The sequence below is a fragment of the Cardiocondyla obscurior genome, linkage group LG03, assembly GCF_019399895.1.
Source record: "Cardiocondyla obscurior isolate alpha-2009 linkage group LG03, Cobs3.1, whole genome shotgun sequence".
Lineage (NCBI taxonomy): Eukaryota > Metazoa > Arthropoda > Insecta > Hymenoptera > Formicidae > Cardiocondyla > Cardiocondyla obscurior.
The window spans coordinates 9,596,497-9,610,882 of record NC_091866.1 but is presented as its reverse complement, the minus strand read 5'-3'; the positions used below and the strand labels follow the sequence as shown (position 1 = coordinate 9,610,882).

At 39.9% G+C, this 14,386-nt stretch overlaps 1 protein-coding gene across 1 annotated transcript in view; it reads left to right on the top strand.

Moving 5' to 3' along the window:
* The window catches only part of LOC139101389 (protein O-mannosyl-transferase TMTC1-like), a 112,847-nt gene extending 100,580 nt beyond the window's left edge, over positions 1-12,267 (top strand). The window contains exons 12-15 of the mRNA XM_070654494.1: positions 429-628; positions 802-937; positions 6,838-6,967; positions 8,613-12,267. Coding sequence (XP_070510595.1) covers positions 429-628; positions 802-937; positions 6,838-6,967; positions 8,613-8,798 — 652 coding nt within the window. The 3' untranslated portion in view covers positions 8,799-12,267. The remainder of the gene's footprint in view (positions 1-428; positions 629-801; positions 938-6,837; positions 6,968-8,612) is intronic.
* The last annotated feature ends 2,119 nt before the right edge of the window (positions 12,268-14,386 follow it).

Below are 14,386 nucleotides of genomic sequence, written 5' to 3'. Positions count from 1 at the left end.
TGTCGGGCGTAAAGTCGATTACATGAAAGCGCACGACTATAATTCAACCGGACGCGTTCGCGAAATTGCCGTTCAATTTGCACGGGAATGCCAAATTTACCTTGCCTGTTGGTCTTTTCAGCGTCGAGTCTTTTCCAACCTATCACTCTACTTTAAAATATGTAGCGTTTTTACCTAGCAATAAAGCAATCCAAATGAAAAATAAATAATAACTTTGATATCAGCGAGAAATATTAACGAGTGATAAAGTAATGCTGCTAAAGATATATATGAAATTTGTAAGTAATAACAATTAAAATCAATTTACTCGTTACGACCACGGTTCATGCGTTTAATAAGCTAGGAATAGCGATGTCGCCTGCAATATCGCTTCTTTGGTTTTATATAAAGAACGATTGTAAATGTCGTTCGTAAAATTTTGTTTTTAGGAGAACAAACCGAACCGAACAGTGCATCGAGATGCTAAGAAGATGCGTATCATTGGATCCGGAATACGCGCCGGCATTCAGAGTCCTCGCGAGAATCGCTACCGGTCCTGCAACAGGCGAGCTGCTGAGGCACGTAATTCACCTACAGCCACGAAACCCGGACGCTCTCGCCGAGTATGCTTACTGGTTGTACAAGAACGGTGAGTTACTAAATGAAATAAGCTCAGAGTAGGTGGAAGACCTTCAAATCTCGGGTAGGAGAAGCACTACTTGCCGGGAAAAGTAGAACAATCTCGTCGGAGTTACCGGAGGCAGTTCGCATGATCACGACCCTAAATTTACACTCGCGGCAAACTTGCTTCGTCTCTTTCAGGAAAATGGTTACCCTCGCTCCGGTACTATTTCAAAGCAATGGAGATCTTTTCGTCGCACAAACCGTCGCTCATTGGCTCGCTAAGGATTTTGAGATCGCGAGGTCAATGGTCCAGAGTACACCAGCTTATTATCAGGTGAGAATTCGTATTACATGTGCATGTGTATGCATCGCTGAATATATGACGTTACCGTCGCGTTACTGAGAAGTACGAATTTTTCTCTAAAACCATTGTCTCTAAGCTTATTGCAGGAGCAGTATCATATACATACACGCATGCAAGTTGTTTCCGTCTAATCATTCGTGCAAAAACTTTGGAAAAGTCGTATCAAACCGGTTTTCCCTCGGAATACTTAAAATAGCATCAAATCTACATTCCGGAGAATATCCTCACAGTTTGGATTGCGCGGCGTAATGTCCGAATTCGTAATTTTCTCGGCATCAGTGCGAGATCGTGTACAAACACAGGCTCTTCCGTGTGTTACGAATTCCGTGCATGCAGCGAAGCGTAGCTCCGTCGCGCGGAAATCCTTTCAATTTCAGATGGGCTTTACAGCATTGCGAATCGAGCGGCGGGCTTATTCGCGCGGCAAGTACTCGGTACGTTAGCGCGCACGTCAATTCGCAATCAATGGACGAATTCTATTTTTTTTTCCCGGCGATCTCTTCGGACTCGATCTTCGTTCCGCGCGGGTTGATTAAAAATTCCACACGATTTTTGTATTTCACGCGAAATATATCGAAGAATAAAATAAAAAAAATAAAAAAAAATATAAAAAAAAAATGAAAACAGATTCGATACTGTCTCGCCAGTTGATGCGATCGTTCTGTCTCAACGGGCGAGTTTGCCATCGGCCGTTTATGTACGCGGCGCATCTACGTACACACGTAGATTATACGATAACGGGTGCGCGAGCGGCTGGTCCCCGTGTTTTCGCTACGACTCCCGTCACCCCGTCGCCCATTTTTCCACCCTCGTACTGTAATCCTCCCGCGTCCCGCTGTGTGTGCAAATAGCGCCTATAAAACACGCACGGTAAATTTGCCAGCGACGATTCGCGCTGTTTTTGTAGTTGTGTTCTCTATCCCTCTCTCACGTTTCGTTTTTTTTATCCCTCCCCCCCCGTTGTCTTTCTCATTCACTCTTTCGACGGACTTGCCAACAACGAAGAGCCGCGGCGGCGAATGTATACAAATTTTGCAGAGCCAGAGATAGGCACATAGGCGTGGCTCAAGGGGTGTAAAAGCAAAGGGGCAAACGGGGGTTAAATTTTGGAGAAACAGCGCTCGGAGAGGCGCCGGCGGACCGGCGATCGACCAGCGAGCCATTCCCTCTCTTTACCTATCTTTCTCTTTCTATCTGTGTTGCTACCACACGCGAAATTTCAATATGCATCGTTTGACAGATGTGGCGCATCGTTCAAATTTTAAATGCAAATATAAATCTCCCCGCAGTCTATACGAAATGGTAGGGATAAAGTACATAGTCGTGTATGGTGTGACTAAAGGGAAGTAGAAAGAGACTCCGGACTATTCATGTTGCACGAGATTTAGATCATGGCCACTTTATACAAAATTCAGTATCCCTCCCGATAACGACGATATTGTAAAAAAAATTATTTGTTACTTACCCTTTCGATGCGCAGTGGCGAAGTTCGGCTGGTTAGCTGCGATGTAGCTGCGATGTAGCTGCGATGTAGCTGCGACGTAGCTGCGACAATTCTATAACACACAAATATAAAATTTAAAGTAAATAAAAAAATGACGATTACTTTAACGTTGCTCCGCCGAAGCAGAATGCCTCTCCGAAGGCTTTTCCTCCTCTTACAATAAACCGCGCGAGATCACCCGCTCTACCTCACCCCACGCAACCTTTTGCTCGCATTATGCACTAATTATAAGAGAAACCTAAAATTCACGTTAGTTAATAGTACGTTCGATAACAACGGTACCAAATCCTCAATTTTTAGAGCTATATTATTCAGAATATTCTTGCTCGTTAATAAACGTATCGAGACCTATGACAGATATTGTTCAATCCGTTGTCTTTAAACAGTAGTACAGCCTTGTTGAATTTTATTATTTCGAATCGCATCGTTGGCAACGGGAAACCGAACTTTTTATAACGCGAGGATGCTTCACGTTTCATTTATTTAAAGCCAAGCCGAGGCAAACTCCCAATATTTCCGCTTTCCATTCCGTACGCGATGGTTGGATTAATTTCTCATAAATCGCCTGCGGTTTTCGTTGATTGGGTCACGGTTTCATTTGTGCCTCGCTCCGGGACACGTCGTTTCCGATCTGAAGTAATTAAGTGTCGCGATCGGCACGTAGCTCGATATCGAATATCTCGTCCATGTCCGCTTTTATGGACGTACAATATGATATTGACATTGTCGAGGAAACCATCGACTGAACGTGTGACATATTACGATACCATTTTGGGCAAGTTCCGCTCTCTCCGTTTCTTTCAAGTTAGAAACAATCAAAAATATAACATTTACGAAATATTTGATATGAGCTTTACAATTTTTGAAAAATATTTTCAATATCAGAAATTTTTAAGTAGCAAATGTTATATTTTATTCGGCAACTCACCGAGATCTACTATATTTTCTTATAAAGATAAAATCTCGTAGTCTCTTCGGACGCAATTTTCTCAGCCATTGACGAAGACTCTTTTTAGTTCTTTCCACTACATTGTCGTTAACAATAGAGTTATGCTCCATGGGGTTCATACTTAGGGTGCATATTATAGAAAATATGAAGTAGATCGATAGAACGTCTATAATCTCTTTTTTTTTTTTTTTTTGGGTGGTACGTTTTTGTTCACTTATTATTATAAAATATTTTTATGAAAGATATACAGATTTATATTTAAATTTATTCATATCGCGATATGAATTTATATTTAATTATTTTTGCAACTTATAAATTTACAACGTTATGCGTTATGTTAAATTTATAATAAGAGAAATATTTTTATTGTATTTAAAAATTGTTACGACGGTAACATGTGAGTAAATATATGAAATAGATCTATTCTAGATCATATAATTATATATGAATCATTTAATTTATATAAAATTAATAGCTTTCATGAGTGAATTAACAGCAAGAAATATAGTTGAAATAATACTTTTTAATCAACAAAGAGAGATATAACTGTCTGAAATACCGCCAATTATTGTCATACTTTAGAAGCAAAAGCGCATTTTCTCCATGAGTGTGCTAAAATCGTTTGATCATTGAATGTGAAATTGCTTCGAATAAATGTTTTCTATTCAATGCGTTTCCATTCCATTTAAAGAATTGTATAAATGTCCAATTTTCAAACTATTTGGCTAAATAATTGTAAAATGTTGAATCACGTACAGCGAATGTCGAAAGTGCAGTTTGAACGAAAATAATTTTGAAATATAGTCCCATTTATCGTTTAAATTTATTTATTTGCCTATCATTAAATTATGCTGAATCATATAATTTGAAAATCGGAGCGTGGTGTACGTGTCGAGATAAATATTTATTTGCTCATTAATTAACGTGCAAAGATCGTAAAACTTTCGTGGACATAACAAAATTATCTCGTAATTGTAATTTCTGTTAAAACAAAATAAACACTCAAGTGCGCAGGCGTATTGTCTAAAATAAAATCTAGAGTAATAAAGATTAACGCGTGAAAGATAATGAAATAATTCGCTGCTGTGAAAATTCATCAAGTTATCTCTTCTTTGCATTTGTTTTTTTTTTTTTTTCCTTATCAGACATGCATGAATTTAGAAAAAGCCCACTGTACAGAAGTCAATGCTACACAGGTGCGATAACCTCGTCGTCGTTGCGTTAAACGTTCAATAAACGAATAAATTGATAGCTTACTGATACTACCTACTATGTTTCCATATTCCTGACCGATAAAACGCAACGCATTTGTTCGCGCGAATGTTTTTTTTTTCCGAGTCTAACTCACGATAAACGCGAAGAAACGATGGGTTTTCACTGACTTTTGCCGGCGCGTACCGCAACGATACGTTATAATTTCTGACGAACAACCTGTGGTCCCGATCTCACGCGCTTTGCAACAACAATTCGGACGCGAGAAAGAAACGCTCGTGTGTCGCAATAATTTTGAATCAACCTTCGCCGGTATCGTTCGCGCGAGGCAGGATGCGATATTACACCAACGTTTTGACTCACGAACGATCAGCCGACACGGTTTATATCTTCCGCTGTAAATAGCGATTTTATAATTCATGAAACGCCGTGTTTCATCCGGTCTATCGGCGAACCACTGAATGGCCGATATGACCGGTGGTACCCGCGCGTTACCACTTCGTTACAACCACAGTTGAGTTAGAGTTTATTTCACACGAATGTCCGTCCGAGATAGAGGGCTCGTGGTCGGCTTTAACAATACCCGCCGCAAAACTTTAATTCTGCAAAAGTTTAATCTCTAAATCCTCCAGCAAAATGATAAGTGGTATTTGTTCAACGGTATTCATTTTAGCTCATAGAGAGAAATACAAGGTATTATTATACATATATCGCAATATCTGTAACATCGAAAAATGGATTTAACAAAATTGTTACTGATGCCTCTTAAAGTGTAGTCGACATTGGTGCTAAAATATTTTAAATTTGTTCAACAATATACTTTTTTTTTTTAACTATCGTTTTTTTATTCCAGTAATGTTTAAACCAAATTGATCATGTTGCTGCGTGTTGCGTGTTGTAGCAACATAACTATCTCCCAGATAGAACATACGATCGATCACGAGCGATTTCAAATTGACCCGATGTGCTCGGAGACACGTGAGATTGCTAAGTCACATTGCGATTACAGTCGGTTCGGACCAGCCGGACGTCAACGTTGTAGCTGGCGCGGGTCGATATCGGCATTGATACTGGATGAGGGGTGAAGCTATTCGATATACATAGACACGCGTTCGATTAACCGGTACGAAAACGCTGGTATTGTCAATGCTTCGAACCTGCTATAACTGCGTCCGCGTAAATGTTACGGCCTTGATAACGATCAGAATTATTCGGGTGACTGAATGTACAGCCGGGACAACACAGCTCCACTTTGACATCACAAGATTCATTCGCTTGTGAGAGAAAGCTATTGAGTTACAATTATGCGATATTACGTTTATGACGCACGATGCACCGAAGCTATATTTTTCTGCATTACACGAGCGATAAATCCGTGAACATAAATTGCTCGCAGCACGGCTAAATACTGTCGTATAAAAAAGTCTGTAAATTTTATATGTTATTTAAAAAAAAAAAGTTGTAGATTATTAATATCTCGATAGCAAATCAAACGTAGAAAGTTGTAGCTTGAGCAATTAATGCACGAATCGTTTTTTCACAGGCTAGCTAATATAACAGAGAGTCTTGAAATAAAAAGAATAAAAATAGAACATTATATTATTTAAATAACTTGCACCGAGATTATTAAGTTTAAAGTATTCTAGTTAAATTGAATTTCCGTTTCCAATGTATAGAAATAGTGTATAGAAAATATTGTAGTTAAGTTTATAGGTCAGCTAAACCCGTGGATATTAAATCGCAAACTTTTGTATCATTTTCATCTATCAACCTCTTCCTCTTTTACGCCTCGTAAATATCATGCTCGAGCGTGAGTGGAAAGATCACGAACGAACTTGGAGCGTAAGTGACGCGTAAAAAAAAGGGTATGTCACTCACGAATTTATTTTATGGAGGGTGCGAGCAGATGTTGAATAATGATACCGGGACTACATCGATGCAAAAACGAATACTAAGAAATCGAAAACATATAGAGAAAAGAAAAACTTAACTTCTGGATGGAATAAATTACTATTCTCTCCAGCAGTTATCGATCATATCTGTAATGCACGTAAGAGATACATTTCCCCGAAAAAAATGCATGCTTCTGCCCACAAAAATATTTCATAACTCACAGCATAATTTTACGCAGACCACGATAAGCGAGCGAATAAGAGTTATGTGGCACGCTAACAATGTGGAATTTTATTTTTCTCTTTGTTTCAGGTGGCATTTAATGTTACGAGCGAAACGAGGAGGCTTCATCTATCGCGGAGATTTGTATATTCGTGCGTGGGAATTACAAAGCGAGTCACGTCAAAGGACTCATCAACATCAACGGAATCTCTGTATATCGGTTAGTAGTTTCACTCATACGAGCATCGCGTGTATGGCGGTATCTAAAGTTTTGCGTATTTAACTCGCCGTGCCATTTACTATCTTCGCGGAACGAAGCCTTTGTCTGTTTATCGAACCGGACGATCTTAAAAGTTATTACTAGCACGATGTGATACGCGACTCTGATTTCCTGCTACTGTTTCTTTAGTTTCCACGTTGGAAGGGGATTAAAATTCTTCGGTCACGTCGTATCGCCATAATTCTAATGAAATGGATATAGTTTTTAGTCTTTTTCCTCTTTGTCTTTCATCATTCCGGTCCCGTTTCAACTTAGTTTCCCTCAAGCACGACTTGTTCCGGTCATTAAAGATTTAAGTACTCGCGCATTTAGCCACACATTATCCTCTTACCATTTTGTCTGAGTTAAGTCGCTTTTGTAATTATCACGTGAACGCTGATAATAATCGTAAAACTACCTTTTCACTCGAGTTTATGAAGTAATTTTGAAAACTGAATATTTTCTAAAATCAGGCAAAGGATACGTGTACAGTCTTTTCTATCTTTGCTCGATGACCGTATCGCACGCCAAGGGATGCACGCAAACAAACACATGCATGTACTTTTAAAATTGCTGATCGTATACTAATCGTACGTCAAAGCCGACGATAAATCACGACAGAATTTAAAATACCCGAGTGGACTGATCGTGAGCCAGAAATGTAACGTTCAAAGCGTCTGGGTACTAGACAATTATTACTCTCTAATAACGAGCCAAAAAAGTTAGATATCTAAATGTTTTTTCACCGCGTAACTAGTCTACGGCGCGTCCTGACCTATCTAACGCGTGCTCGACTGCCGAGACTGCTGGTCGCCAGACTTGTATACCGTCGCGGTAATGTGAGTGCGTGGGTGTGTTTACATCGGCTGGCACCTTGCGCTCGGAATTCGCAAAGTGAAGAACGCGCGGGCGGCGGGCGGCGGGCGGCGAGAACCGGTTTGCCTAAAGAATTCGACAGTCGAGCGAGCATTGCATAAGATCAGAGACGACCGATAAGAGACAGATTTTGTTTTTTTTTTTTATTTAAATGACAACTTAATTTTTTAAAGAGAGTCACTAAATAATAAATACTTTCTTATAATTCAAGGCTATTATTAAGCTAGTCACTAGTTAAGAAATATTTTTAATCCGCGCGATCTAACCACTAGCGGCAATATTAGATTAGCTAGACAAATTTCCACTCGGGTAATTGTGTGAGACGGACGAGCAAAGGTAATGTCAGTCATGATTGAAAGCGTAACGCGCGGCCTAGGAAGTAAAACTCGTCAAAACTATATGTATAATTCCGAAATTGCATTTCGCTCAGTTGCAGACTTCTCGGTTTAAATTGATATTCAGCATTAATATTCCGAGCATTGTTTAAATGCTATGTATTAATTAACTAATGCGCATCGTTACTGCGCGCTATTTAACTCGCGTAGTTTATCTCTAATCATTCAACGTTACGTGTTAATTTCCCGTGTCGATAACGGTCGTCGAAGTTCCCATTCACGACAGTCGCGAAGTGAGGTGACGCAGGAGCTTACCGCCCCGTATATATGCATGCCGCGTAAATCACGGGGGAGATCGCAAATTTCGCTGGAGCATCGGCAATTGTCTGTTGTAGGAAAACGGATGTTCGAGGCCGCGCGTGGCCAGCGTGTCGGTGCAGCTCGAACAAGACAGCAACAAGTCGGAACAGCTGCAGCGGGCGCCGCGCTGTAACGTGCGCGCTTGCAGGCAGCCAAGAAAAGGAAAGGCGCGCGTTACCGCGCCCACTCTGCTCGTGCAGAACTTTTTGGAGACGCTTTAGTCCGCCCCGATCGGGAATCGGATTTATCTCCTGCTAGTTCGCCAGCTGAAGCCGGGGGGCCGCGGGAGATGAGGAGATAAGCGCGATACCCCGGCTACCGCGTAGCAATCTCGTCCGACGACCGTCAGCGACGAAGAGAGTCCTATTATAGTGGAATGCCTGAATATTTTTCGTATGCCGTGTTTGTGTGCTATCTGGGACCGCAAGCCTGACCTGTCGCGGATCAATCACGATGACGAAACGGAATAAGGTACGCATATATCGTTAGCGTTTATATGTGTGTCCGCGCGCGTTCTTCGTGGCATCCTGTTTGTCCCGTCGGTCGGACAAGCGACGACGCGAGCCGCGATCTCTTTTTCGCCAATGAAAGGGAAAGCTAAGAAACAGATGCCTGCTCCGTAGATATTTTTGGCTTACGAACGTGAGTGAAACTTTTCGAAACGATTCATGCCAGGACGAAAGATAATATTGCGCCGTTGGTGGGAATTTGAACGCTAGAATTAAATTCCTTGAAAATTATTTTGCCACTATTAAATTCATCATAAGAATACTTAACGAGAGAGGACCAAGGGGGATTCGAGCGATTAACTGTGCGCGACGGACGATTATACCAAGTTTCTCGCGTATTGATAAAACACATAATTAGATATGACATAAAGCCGTGTGCGTTCAAGCGTGTATCTACCTATACTTTTGAAACGTGATAATTGTAATTGGTAATATAGTTACGTGTAGTATAAATATTTGCTGTACCTCGTGTGTGCTTTCAACGTTTTTATGATGCAACGTCGTTTCGAACGGAACGATGAAGTTGCCGTTGTACGCTGAAAGGCAGATATGACACTTGCTTCGACGACGGCGGCTAGCGTACGTGACCTCAGCGTGGTGTACGTCGGAGTCTCACACAAAACGCGCGCGTGTGTGTGTCGCGGAGCACCGATCGCCGAGGACTGAGGGGAGAACGCGCCCTACTACCACTCCCGTTCACGGCGGCCGAGGGAGGGGACGCAGAGAGGGAGAGTCACTTACGCTAGCCGTCTCCGCAGCAAACGCCTGATCTACCTTTCAATGAACATTTGATACCAGAAATAATAATAATAAAAAGAAATGTTTCAACAAACAGTATCGTAATAAAAATTGAAGATTACATTCGTGAACATATGTTGAAAAAAGATTTTGGTGAGCAACTTAGCGGAACTATAGTCGTTCCAAAAAACGTTTAATACGAGTGGATATCGTAATATTAAAAATGAATCGATCTTCTTGTTAAAAAGTGTGTAATTATAAAGATTCGTCATTTTCATTGCCGATAAATATATGCACACACATATTACACATGTACATACTCGTTCAATGAAATATGCATTGTCTTCGTTTTTTGTCGTTTGCCGAGAAAGCTGATGTACACAAAAAAAAAAAAATCATAGCGTCAATTTTATCTTTTTGATAATAATGACAATAGCACAGTGTATAAGAAGAGAATACGTATATACTTTTGGAATCCTTTCTCGGATCATACTTTGTGTTCCTCTCTCGTAGATACGCAATTTTACGCACGTAAATACACGGTGCCAATATTAGGGTAATGAATGTGCCGCTGTTCTGTGGCGTTTGGTATGGCTTTTGTATGAAAATTAAAGAAACAAATAATTTTAAAGAAATACATTCTTCGATGAGCTTGGCATGGTAATGTTCTCTTGCAAGTACATCGTAAAGAAGACTTTTACAAGAGTTTCTGCTTAACATCTACGAGTTTATTTTAAAAAGAACAACTATGATTGCAGAAGCATTGAAAATAGCTGATAAATTCGAATCGATATTTTTACGATTAAAAATTCGTTACTTAATTGACCAGCGAAGTAAGTAAAATATAATCCGTTGATACGTATATCATGTGATGGAGTTTCATATTTGTACGTCCCTTTACGAATACTTGTAAAACATTACCAAAACTTAATAGAAGACCAATGTATATACCTGTATACAGAAAAAAAAAAAAAATGTTACATCGAAAGTTTTGTCGATGCTTATTAAACTTCTCTATTATAAATTACTGTCATGTAATATCGTTATAACAAACTCGAGTAAATAAATTTCGGCCATCCGGTTACAACGGCCTGTGGTACTTCGCAGACCACTGCGAATAATGGAAAAAAAAAAAAAATGCAACGAAACGAGAATAAGATCTAAACTATAATGGTATATGGAAGTGGTAATGCATATGTATGAAGTTACACTTTCAGTTACCACGTTTTGTTTTTTTTTTCTGTGACACTTGTTTACAATTCGCAGCTCAAACATCTTTACTCTAGTATTTTGTTTTAACGTAATAAACGTTAATTAAATGCAGTGTCTAGTAATTTCTTCGTTTAATTAATTTATATTTAAAAAGTTTATTTCATATTTTTATATTTAATACCTTTCAAATAAATTAAAACATAACTTTAGCTATGCTACTTTCTATATCAACAATTAATTAATTAATTGGAAATAATTTCAAATTTAAACACAAACTTAGAATACAAGTTATACGTTAATCGGCCAGCGTCAATCAGAGTTGCATCAACTTTGTGCAAGCATAGCACTATCATTACAAGTAAGGAACGAGGAATCAAACGTTTTTCTCGTGAGAATCGTGCGGCGGATGAAGCTACTAGAATAAGAAGTCATAGGAGAGTTGCTCATTAGCTAAGGTAAGAAATAAAATATTTGAAGGCTAATACATTTAATACAAGGTATGGAAGTGAGCTGAGTATTCTATTTTTCGTACGTTTGAGCCTTAGGCATTTCTCCAATTTTAACGGAAAATAAGCATTTAGCATCACTGCAGTTCATTATAAATTTCATGAGATAGCGTAGTGGCATATATATAAAAATTACATTACCCGTGACAGATACGTCTATTCTGCTATATTCGTGAAGACAATTTTGTGATATTATGTAATGGTAATTAAACGTCGAAAAGATCCGACAGTTAATAATAATTTGCAATTCATAGAACTACAGGAATTGAACCCCATATTTTCCATGTAAATGTTAACGAATGTAATTCGATATATATCACGAAATATTTTATTTTTATCAAGGAAATCTATTTCCCATCAGGACGTTTGGCCGATCGACAAATTTAACAGCCAATTAGCGTTATTATCATACGACGAGAACTAACGGATGGAATATTTTATGAAACGGTTATCAATTCGTTTAATAAGACAAACGACAACATTTAAGAAAAAACAAATAAAAAAAAACCCCGAAATTAAAAAAAAATTCGCAATGTTGAATTGCAAAAGTTTGATATCAGAAATTGAACGTGGGGCCGTGTATAATTAGCCGCAATTTGATTAGTCTAGGTTACTACTCGATAGACCAGTTTGTATATCTAATTATGATACGTTATTACTCATACTCACTGTGAATAATACAACAATTATAAATTATCATAATAAAGTGTATGTTTATATACATATATCTACATATGTTTGATTTATGTGTTGGTATTCGACAATATTGGCGATTCCAGACTACCTATACCTAATCAATTATCCAGTTTTCCCCAGTTTAATTATGGTCGCCGGCCAAAATTGTGGTCTCGTCGACCGAGCTACGGCAAATTTACAGATCGCCCTTCCTGCCACAAGCATGGCAAGAATAGGTTGACAAACTTTAGCCGGAACTAACACGATAGCGCGGCCATAATTTTCATTAAGTGCGTAATGTGTATTTGTTACTACAGTCGCAATAACGTAACGGATGCGCGTTCATCGAAAAAAAAAAAAAAAAAAATCGTTTATTCGGTATCGTTGCCGCATATGCTTAAATTGAAAGAATCATGGAAAATAAATTAATTTTCATGCCGTGCAAATATTTCTAGTTGAACGAATTGTGGTCGACCCGTATCATTTGAATAATTTCTTTGTTTTAGCAATAAATTTGGGCACGCGGACATTTATTTATACTGGCGGAATTATCGCCGGAGAAACGACCGAAATAAATAACCGTACGCGATTCTTTTCATTTTGCAAACGAATGCACGCGTGCATATAGCTGGCACACACCTGAGCAAATCTACCAAGCCGTGCGCAGGTGGTTTTGAAGAGTCGCTGGCATTATGTTCGGCTCACAATGAACGCGTACTAACACTCTCACTCTATAGTCGGCAACGCCTGGAAATAATGGAGCCCCGCCGCAATGCAGAATTTCGGTGCCCCGGTAAGTATCGTGTAATTTTAACGGTAATTGCCGGCGGTTTAAGCGCGCCACAATTGAAATAACCCTTATACTACTACTACCGTAGAATGTCGGCGCAAGGGCCTGTGTGTAAGAACAGAAATTTCGAATTTTGCGTTATTACGTTTTACGTCATTTTTGTCTTACGCTTCGTTATTTGTCCAAACGTTGTTTACGTAATAATTTTAAGCTGCGGGGACAATTTTCTTAGGTCGTGAAACTTTCTACGCGACCTCGATCTCGCAGATTTTCTAAAAAGGACTGTATGCCGCATTTCAGTCACGTAGAGCTAGTAAATTGCTTCTCAGTACGATCTTTGAACTTGTGCAAAATTTTTCTTTTATCATAACGTGTTCTTTTATACCATTAAAAAGCGCTAGAGAAGTACGCGTGGATTCTGCGGTCAGCGACGGTTATTCCCTTTCTGTAGTTTTAAGTTCACTCGGCTGACTTTCACGGCTTTATATATCTCGTGTTTCCGTAAGAGGAAAGTAAGAAGCATTTACAGATGCATCGCGCGCCGCGTTTGATTTACATTGTGCAAAGGTCGACCGTCACGTTCTCGATAGGCGGATTTACCGATAATGGCAGATAGATCTGTATGATCTGGGAACCAAGTGGGAATACGAATCTGGACATTATCCTGGCGCATCGTGACGGTTCGCTAACGTCGGTCGGTCGCATGTACGTCCCGCTGCATCGAGCGAACCTACGTGATCTGTATTCGCTGAACGTTCCTCTACGAAGGTCACGCCTTCCTCGTGCCTAATGACCCTTAATCCCCCTGCCCAGGGATCTTTTAAACGTTGACGTGTGCACCCGACAGCTAACATCGCGAGATCCGACTTGCGTGTTATTATGAGAGACAATAGCCGCGAGGTGAGTGGGGGAATAGCGTTCCCATGTCGGATATTATAATCTCGATTCATCCCCTTTATTCGCGCCTGCCGTTAACGTCATCGATACGCTGAGATCACCGACGGGGCAGATTAAATCATTTACGACCGCGTTATTTACGCCCGGGCGCGCACAAAATCCTTGACCAACTACGTCGCGCCGATCTATTATCTTCGTGTAAAGCGGATTTACGTACGAATACAATCGGTTGGTTAAATTAACGACCCCCGTACTTTCCATCGCGCCGCATGCATGCCCCGTGATGCATCGTCGTTACGATAAAACTCTCCTGGGAGGTGTGCACGAGCGCCGGGATAAAAGCGCCGCGATATTAAATCGCGACCGCGTCCGGACGCTTATTTTTATTTATCCCCGTGAAACCTCTGTGGGATCGCTGCGACGTATTAGATTCACGTAGGAACAAGTTGCCCATATTGGACCGCGAAGAGAAATCAGTGGTG